Consider the following 9,605-nt stretch of genomic DNA (forward strand, 5'->3'; position numbering starts at 1 on the left):
ACAACAATTTTCAATTATATTTCTTTTCATCTCCTTGAATGAATCTGAGGATACAACCGGGTAAGCAGTCTGTTGTTTTCCTCCAGTTCTTATACACAGTGTGAGAAATCTACTCTGTCTCCTCTCTTCTTCCACGTTATCTATAAAACCTGTAAGACAGTCAGTCTACATTATAGTGCCATTGCTACATATAACCAGTCTGTACTCCAGAATCTATCTTACTAGCCCAGCTGATGCAGTTGTCCATCGTAAGCAACATGTTCGCAAAAAGGAGGCTTGGATAAGACCTGGTTGCCTGAACCTCATTTAAAGTAAGGCAGAGGCATCTGCCTGGAGGAAGCAACCAGATGAGACTGATTATTTTTGACCCTTTAGCTGAGGAAGCATATTGAAGTTTCTAATATTATTATAAACCATATCTTTTTAAAAGTTTGTAAAGCAGTAGTAGATACGATTTTTCTAACCATACAATGCTAAGGATCTGGAGAAATGACAGCTTTAAAGCATGGGTATAACCAAAATTCTCCATGTTTTTCCACCTCCAGATTGAATTACAGCAATACATTTTGCACAAAATTACTTTTACAAATCACTGTCACTGTCTCATCTAGAATATAATGGCCCTGTATTCACCTACCAGCGCTAGACTGGATTCCCATTCATTTCAGTGAAATTCAAGTTTTGAAACTTATGAGCCTTCCCTTCGTGTTATATTCTGCCAGTTACAATCAGATCTGATGTTGCTAGGGCTTACACACAATGTTTTCAGTCATGGCTCTTACAGCCTCCTTACTTGGCCAAAGAGAGCCAAGTTTCATGACTTTCATCATATGCTGCAAAACCTATTTACTCCATCAGGCTTTTGCTAAAGGAGTAGATCATACTGCAGGCTCCCCAAAGTGTGCCAGGTACCTTTCAACCAATAAAATATGTTTCCTTAGCCTGAAATGCTTAATCTACAAATGAATTCTATATGGCGAGAGCCCAAGTGATTTTAAACAAATAGGAAATAAGAAGGGAACAGTTACAGATACAAGGTTTTCCAATTTTTTTGACACATCTCTTAAAGTTCCAAAGGTACCTTACCTTCTATTAACATTTAAATATCAAGCCTCTGGGATGTTTTAACTGTTATTAATAGCATAGCTTAGATTTTGTAATAAAATTTGTGTGTGGTGCTTATCTGCATGCAGTGCCTCAAATTTCATGCTAGGCATATAAAATAATTACAAAGGAAAAAATTCTGAAATGTTAAAGTTAAATGGCAAGAAGGACACAAGCACACAATTTTTAAAGGAAATAGAAAAAGAAAGGATACAAACTCAAAAAACGAATCCAGCATTTTAATTTATCAACCCTCTATAACACTACCACAAGTAATAACAAATGCCCATACCCTCACTGTTTCTGCAGAAAAAAATAGAATCTCATAATGAATAACAGTATAGAACATAAAATGTTAAATCACACACTGTTACTGCCAAAGCAATACCTCTGAACATTACGAGCAGAAGAAACTGCCCAAAGACAAAATTCTGCTTTGTACAGAAGAGTTACAGGATTGGCTCAGGCAACCTGAACCTTTAGCCTGACTTACACAACCCCTGAACGAGTTAGAACTGTCCTAATTCATAATATTGCTGTATCATTCCTCAGGGACAAAATACATATTGAAAGATCAGCATAAAATGAATCAGAGCTCACTGACACCAACATATATACCCTCTATGCCAAGACAAGGGTCAAAAGATAAAGGATCTGGCTCTGCCAGACTTTCATTAGCCACAAGTTCCTTTCCACAGGGAAATTTCCCATCAGGCAATTATCATCAGATTCTCTGTATTGTGCAAAAAGGTCAGCCTACGATTTAATGAAGAAATTTTTAAAAGAAGCAAGCACCAGTGACAAGAAGTTTAAAAGTTACAATGGTGCTAATACAACCAGAAGAAGGAAATTAATACAGCTACTTGGATTTAATTATCATACATAACAACTATTTAATGAAGGCTAAAAATTCACTTTTACATTCATTCTTCATGTTTTAGCAGAAAATATTAAGACTTGGAGCAAACATTCATCTACAACTCACATTCACTCATTTTTAAGGAAGAAGTCTTATTTGAAAGTTTCTAAATATTACAAGCAAGGTAGTATTAAAAAATAAGACTCTCTAAACAGAAATTGAATCAACTCACAAGTCGCTCAAAAAATACTGTTAGAAATATACTCTATGTTCCTTTCACATAAACTCACTCACATTACTACCTTTCCCAAAAGTGTAATTCAAAATCTACAAATAATTTAGGTCCCAATTCTAATTCTGCTTAAATGACATATGTGACTAGTCCAATAATATCAACAAATCTACTAATGTACTCAAGAACACGCAGGGAACTGTGAGACTAGCAAATAGATAAATGCACCTCCTGGAGACAGATGTAAATGAAGCTGCCGTAAGAACACAGAACGGGCCCACTTACAAATCCACATATTCGTAATAATAAACTGAGTAGCTGCTGCATGTGATCCAAAGCTGGGAGGTACGCATTCGAATTGGTCAGGTTATGCTCAAGTCTTAAATTATTGCCATTTTCTCTTCCTACATGTAGCTAACAAAAATTCACAGTACCTGGTTTTCTGCTGCTGCTATACAAAATGTACTAAGATAGCTGGGACAATGCTGAAGTAAAAGGGTCAGAACCGGAAACCAAAGCCTGTAAACGTGGACATTTGTAATTAGGTTTAAGATGTTTAGCTGATAAATGTAAGTTATCTGTCATTCTGCCTGTCATTGTTCAACAGAGGTATAGCTATGCATTCTGAACTGAACATAATTTCCTTGATAAAACCTATATAAATGTCCACATACAAACATCTCAATAGGTTTTCATGCACCTCATTGTCTTCTGTCACTTTAGACTTTTCAGCTTTAAAAGAAAAAAAAAAAAACAAAAAAAACCCACAAATGCACCTTAATGCATAAAGCAAGCCAAAGTCAGCTTAAGCTTTGCTTCAGTTTCCTTCAGACATAGGGTTAATTATCTTGTAACTTGGACATAACTGTTCATAGAAATATCTTTTCCACTGGCAGAATCACAGAACAGCTGAGGTTGGAAGGAACCTCTAGAGATCATCTAGCCCAACCTCCCAGCTTAAAGCAGGGTCAGCTAGAGCAGGCTGCCCAGGACTACATCCAGTCAGGTTTTGAGCATGTCCAAGGATGAAGATTGCCCACAGTTTCTCTAGGCAACTTGTTCCAGTGTTCACCCACCCCTACAGCAAAAAAAAAAAAAAATTTACTTTTAGATACTCCTACCTAAGTCTCAAAAGCAGCAGCACCTCTACAGCAACATGTGAGCTATAAAAATACTTGAGATGAAGTCCTCAAAAACAGCATTCTGACATCTGGAACAGCTTGAGCAGTATAAAAATTGAAGTCAATTCCTGGCTCCTTAAGTCATCACACCACAAGAGAATATTACAACAATAACAAAACTGTTCTGAGGACTTGCACTATGGAAAACTGTCCCCACATATCCCCTTCCTTAAAGATTCTTCACAGATGTTTACCACAGACTGAAGTGATACTAAAAGAAACTTCCAAACATTTTAGAGCACAGAGAGCAATTTCTTGGATTGTTCTAAGCGATCCCTACAATTCTGAATTCCCAAGTTACAAGAGATGGGTTTTTAACAGCCTTTTCAAAGTCCAATATTTTAAGATAACATTATTATATTATGCAGGTATCTTGATAATATCAGCAAGAGAGAACAGTCTTAGATGTTGCTTAAAGACCAAATTAAAACAGTTTTTAATCTGTCACTCTGAAGGTTTTATAAAGCGTTCTGCCAACTGCAGGGTGCATTTTGGAAAAAAGCTTTAAAATTATACTACGTAGCTAAACATAACCATTTGGTTTTTTATAGAGAAATCCTATGTAAGAAACATGTTTCCAGGCGAGCAACGCCAGTGGACAAAGGGACGGAAGTGGAAAAAGCTGGTGGAAGACCGTTGAATACATACCATCATCTTCTTTGTTTTCCAGTGGAACGCTCCATGCAATTAGGTTCCTTGCTGTACGTCCCTCTTCTGCAACTATTTTCCTCACTTTGTCATGGCTATTAGAGCGTTGGAAAGAAGCCTGAAAACAAGAAATACAGGGATGTAATATAAATATAAAACATAATTTTTTGTTTTGATATGTTAATTTCATCCAGTAAGTTAAACCATCCAAAGTACGGTGCACGGGTACTGAATTTTCCTCAAATATCCAAAACAGGTGTACATACTCATTTTCACAACCATTTCTGTGCATGATAAGCAGACTGATTCAGCAACATGACATAAGAGTTACTACCCAGCCTTCAGGATGGGTATGTCTACACCACACATTTTTAACCTCCATTTAATTGATTGTCAATGTTGCTAGAGCATCACAGTAGACTTCACAAACATTTTAGTTACCTTGTGTTAATTAGAACTAATTAGTCAAGATAAAAGCTGCATGAGACCAAAATACATGTGTTAGCTGATTGGTGAGAGCCTGGAGAAAGGCACGAGATTTATCGGAACCATCTGAAACGTATAAAAAACCACCCCTCTTTCACTGAGAAGACAAGAACCTAGAAAGGATTTCCTGGCAACTAAAGTTAGCTGTTATTACTAGAAAGCGGCAGCTGTTCAAAGGCAGAATGAGAGACGCTGAGGATAAACCTCGTTTACCTAATAGACATATTTCTTTGCACTTGCAAAATACACCATCGCAAGATATTTGAAACCAAATCTATTCAGAAATATTTGTATCAACTGACAGATGTCAATTAGATAAAATCTTGCCTCTTCTACAGTATATCAAGCTATTCAATTATTCAAAATAATTTGAAACAAAGCCAAACTATACACTGCAATGATAAATTTATGTACCATGATAGCACAAAACTGCTGACCAAGTTATCTTTAAACACTGACAAACTTAACCACAAAGAAGTTACATAAATCTAAGTATTATTTTAGGCATGAAGAGACTGATTTTCTGTAGCAATAATCAGAAGATGCATTTTTGCTCTTTTCGTTCTTACCGTCATATGACTCAAGCCTGCAACCACTTTGTTTTAGAGTACTAGTACAACATCAAAAAGAAAATACAGTAAAAATGAATACAGCAGATGAGTGGCTATAATTTATTAAGGTGGTAGGAAACACAACACAAATCAGAAACTGCTTTTACTTCAGTGCTTATACAATAATATTTAACTTAGGTTTCTCTCATCCAGATGTCCTCAATTGCTTGTTTCAAAGCTGCAGTGTGCCATCTAGTGCTCCACAGACCCACCTAGAGATATCACCATGTAATACAAGGAAAACAAAGAAAAAAATAGCACAGCTAGGTAAGTGAACTTTCGGAAAACCTAACGAAATAAATAAAGCAAATTATATATTTTGGCCCAAATAAACCCAAGCAAAGGACATAAAAAACAGGATCTGTACTAAACTGGTTCTAGTCTATCCTTATTCCATATCATTAATTGCCTATTCTCGCTAGGAATTTTTAGTATGAGTAACCATTTCTACTGAATCAAGTTTGGTTTGGGTTTTTAATCCCTTGTTGTTTAACAATACACTTTCCATCGTTGATCTAAGGGTTAAACATCCATGAATGTCACATAACTGTTTTAAAATCACTTTTAAACTACTGTATAAACTCCCAATGTAAATACTTGTGGTAGTTTACTTCAGAACAGAGTCAAATAATTTTAACTTAATCGCCTCTGAAATGTGTCTGTCTTAAACTGCAGGAAGAATGTTCAGCCTGCATTTTGCATTAATTTATTCTCAAATCTTCAAAAAAAGACCCAAACACTCACCTTAGCTGGAAGTAAAGCTATCTATGGCATCCCCAACTGCCAAAAATAAAATAACTAAACAAACAAATCTTTCCTCAACTATTGCATCTTTTCTTTCAAATCCTCCACCAGCAGACATTGTTCACTCGGCACAATCTACATAATATTTAACTATGGCTTTCCTACAGCATAAGCCCACTCATTCCTGCCATACACAGAGGACTTAGAAACCATTTGAATTTTTTTCTTTCCTATTATTTTTTTACGCTGTTATGTTCCATGTCAACCTTCATTGGTCTTCCTATCTTCCAGGCTTACCATCTCTACTCCTTTAATCTTTTTTCTCATGTTTTCCAGATCTCAGATGTCAAGTTTTCTGAATCTGAGCACTTGCAGTTTTCTCTTCCAGATTGTCTCCAACTGATTCACATCTGTCTTGGAAATACAATGTCCAAAAGCAGATACAAATACTTCAGTGAAGACTTTCTCAATGCTAAATACTGTGGACAGGTTATTCACATCTTACAGATGATAATCCCATTTAATTATCTCAAAATGATGCATGGGTTTTTTCTGCAATATGATATTACCTTTTCATCACTGGTGATTCATAACACATATGTCATGACATATCACACACAAATTAGCACAACTTACACAGTTACAGAACACCACAGCCTGGAAGGGACCTCTGCAGGTCTAGTCCAATCCCCAAGTCCCCGTCCCCTGGTCAGAGCAGACCCAACCCTTCCTAACATATAAGCAGAATTTCTCTTGTTGCACATACGACCTTCTATAATTCCAAGGATCCTTTCTGCAGAACTTCCGCCAAGACAGTTGTTTTCCACCCTTATTTCTGGAGATCATTACTCCCATCTGAGTGTAAAACTTTGCATTAGTCCACACCAAACTGACTTTTTAATTTTTTTTTTTTTTTTTACAAGCCAGAAATGCTTATAAGGAAAGCAAAAGTATCTCAACATGACATTTCCAAGTCCTTTGTATCATGAAACTAGAGCCTGCCTTAAAATTCTAGTCTCCATAACTTAGACGTCAGTCAAAAGAAAACAACAAACCCTTAAAGGAGGTCTTAACGGGACAGTTAGCAATAATGAAGTGTAAACTATTGTGCCAAAGGCCGTGGTGGGTATCAACAGTCTTTTCATTTGACAATGACAAGAGCAAGCTTTAATACTCTCCTTCATATGAGTGAAGCGATACTGATACATAGGTTTTTGACCGCTTCCTCAACCTGAATCCCTCCTATTTGCTACTTAACTATCCGAAGAAGTTACCTTCTTCCAAGTGCTGTAGATACTATCATCTGTTAGGGAAAAGGGGTGACTACAGATTTGTTTAGCCTTAAATAGCCAATTTTTCTGATTTAGTCTGTACTGCTTCTTTGCATGGATATGAATATTAAAAGACCTTTTATGAGGATTCTTGTTTTAATGGTGTTCATATATATAAATACATTGCTGTAAACAAAACCACCAGTTTCCTCCATTGCATTCTCAAAGAAAATTACTTCAGCTCTAACCTCAGCTACTTCAAAGAACACCACTCTATTAGTGTAACCAAACTTTACGGTCTTACACTAGAGCACAGGTAGGATGAAAGCAGTTTAAAATGGGAATCAGCTGAAACAAATGTCTTAAAGTCCAAAAAACGATATACTAACACAACTAGAAATTATGCAAAAACAGAAGAAATACTCAGATTTCTTCTACAGTAAAATTCATTTTTGAAAGTTTCTCATCATGGTGTCAAAAAATTAAATGGATTCAGTTCCCTGAATCAATACTTTCAGAGAAGGTACAAATGAACCAATTTATCAGTGAATCCCAACATGAAAATTTAGACACTGTTATAGTAGCTGAATGTCTTACCATCATGTTATAGCCTTCCTCCACATCAGCAGGCTCACTTATTACATTTTTGGATGACCCCATTGAGTTTTCATACCTGTGTCAAAATAAATACAATTAATCATTTTCACTTAAACCAATTCTAAAATTAATTTTAGATTCTTAGCAGCATTTGTGTCACGGACATCTGATGAACACAGTAAGATTTTCAGAAGATGGTTTCGTTTGTAAAGTGTTTGACTGCTCCTTATTAAAAGTAGCCAAACGCCCAAGAAGAAAACAAAAAGAGAGTGACCCTACAGAAAAATGTAAATGTATATGTAGTAAGGTAGTAAACAGTACAAAGAATATTAAAACTTTAAAACAAATAATTGCACGGACTGCTCTAGAATAGCGAAAGGCAAGCAGAATAATCCTTCCTGTGATAGAGGACCAGGCAAGTTAGTTATTAGTTCAAAAAGAAAAATTAATCAGAGCCATACCAAGAAATCGGTATCAGATAATTAGTGGTGAAGGAAAATAAAATGGAGAACTTCTGTTCTCATTTAAAAAAAAAGATGTGATGGTGCCCGTAGAAGTCAACTCTGAGAAAGTGAATACTTTTATCCAGTTTTGCACTACAGAACCATTGCCACAAATGCAGAAGTGCAAGGGACTAATTTGTAGGTTTATCAAGACTTTCCAGAAGAGTGATAAAAATTCTGAAATAAAATTAAACCCTTGGCTTCAAGGTTGAAATAAATTCTAGCCAGCTACTGATTACAGTGCAAAAACTCTCCTGCAACAGTTCTTATTCTTCTGAAGAATCAGACGTTAACCAGAAGCTAAAGACACTTCTAAATTATCAGATATTAGGTAACAGAACAAGATTAACCTTTAATCAGATCTAAAGTGGGGTTTTGTTGGTCTTTATCCTTACTGATACTGCTTTAAGTGGGCTGTTCCCTTGTTCTCATATTACATCTTGTACTCCTCAAATTGCTCATTTTTCTACAAGTAAATACCAAAACCTATGTCAACAAACAGGCAGTTGTTAAGATTTGCACTTGTTTGTATGCTTTAAGACAACCTACTGAGCTTACAAAAACTGAAACGGTCTGCAGCTGGTTGAAGGAAGCTGAGTTTTTGAAAACAAAATATAAGATTGTATTTCAGCATCACTTCAGACATCAGTATAGGCCCAGCATGCGGAGTCTTCAAACACTGAGGTATCTTAGAAAACTGTGCTTTTGCCACCAAATTATCTTGATTATAATTAAGGTGTAATAAAAGGTCATTAAATTGACATATATATTCAAGGAAAAAAACTGAGGGCCCAAATATTTTCCCAGTACTGCAGGGCATTTGGAAATAATTTAGAAACAAGAATCTGTATTTAGAAATTAAGTGTAGAGAAGGCAAACCCTACCCGAGTACGCTGCAGGACCTCCTGTGCTGTCAGCTTTTGAAACCGTGATTTTCTCTCTGACAGCGAAGGAAGGCCATCAGTTTAAACCATGCACATCATCAGTAGTTTTTAAAATGCAAATACTTATACACCTTATGGCAGTTTTTAAGCGTTGGCAGTGAGTGTTCTCAGTAGGTGTGCCTCTCCCTTCCAGACATACAACTTTCACACCGCAAGAAAGGTGGAGCTGTGCAACCAAAGTAACGGCGAGGTTTACAAGCACAGGCATCCCCCCTCAGACTGAGCAATTCCAAGTTTTCCCTCACAGACTTGTTCACGACTGCGGGCTCGGGCAGGAATGACGGAGAAGCAGCTTATTGGGAAGGGACAGGCCCCGTTCACCGCGAGGCTGAGGCAGGGCTGCCGCGGGGCACACCCGGGGGCCCCGGAGCCCCGCTCCTCGGCAAGGCGCCCGGCCAAGCTCCCCCAGACGGCAAGGCCTAGCC

At 36.9% G+C, this 9,605-nt stretch overlaps 1 protein-coding gene across 1 annotated transcript in view; it reads right to left on the bottom strand.

The window, feature by feature from the left end:
• The window catches only part of SCAPER (S-phase cyclin A-associated protein in the ER), a 258,080-nt gene that overhangs the window by 159,754 nt on the left and 88,721 nt on the right, over positions 1–9,605 (bottom strand). Inside the window, exons 2-3 of the mRNA XM_009330071.1 lie at positions 7,734–7,809; positions 4,025–4,142 (exon numbers count right to left, since the gene is read on the bottom strand). Coding sequence (XP_009328346.1) covers positions 4,025–4,142; positions 7,734–7,796 — 181 coding nt within the window. The 5' untranslated portion in view covers positions 7,797–7,809. The remainder of the gene's footprint in view (positions 1–4,024; positions 4,143–7,733; positions 7,810–9,605) is intronic.

This window comes from Pygoscelis adeliae, unplaced genomic scaffold, assembly GCF_000699105.1.
Source record: "Pygoscelis adeliae isolate BGI_AS28 unplaced genomic scaffold, ASM69910v1 Scaffold298, whole genome shotgun sequence".
In the NCBI taxonomy this organism is placed as follows: Eukaryota; Metazoa; Chordata; class Aves; order Sphenisciformes; family Spheniscidae; genus Pygoscelis; species Pygoscelis adeliae.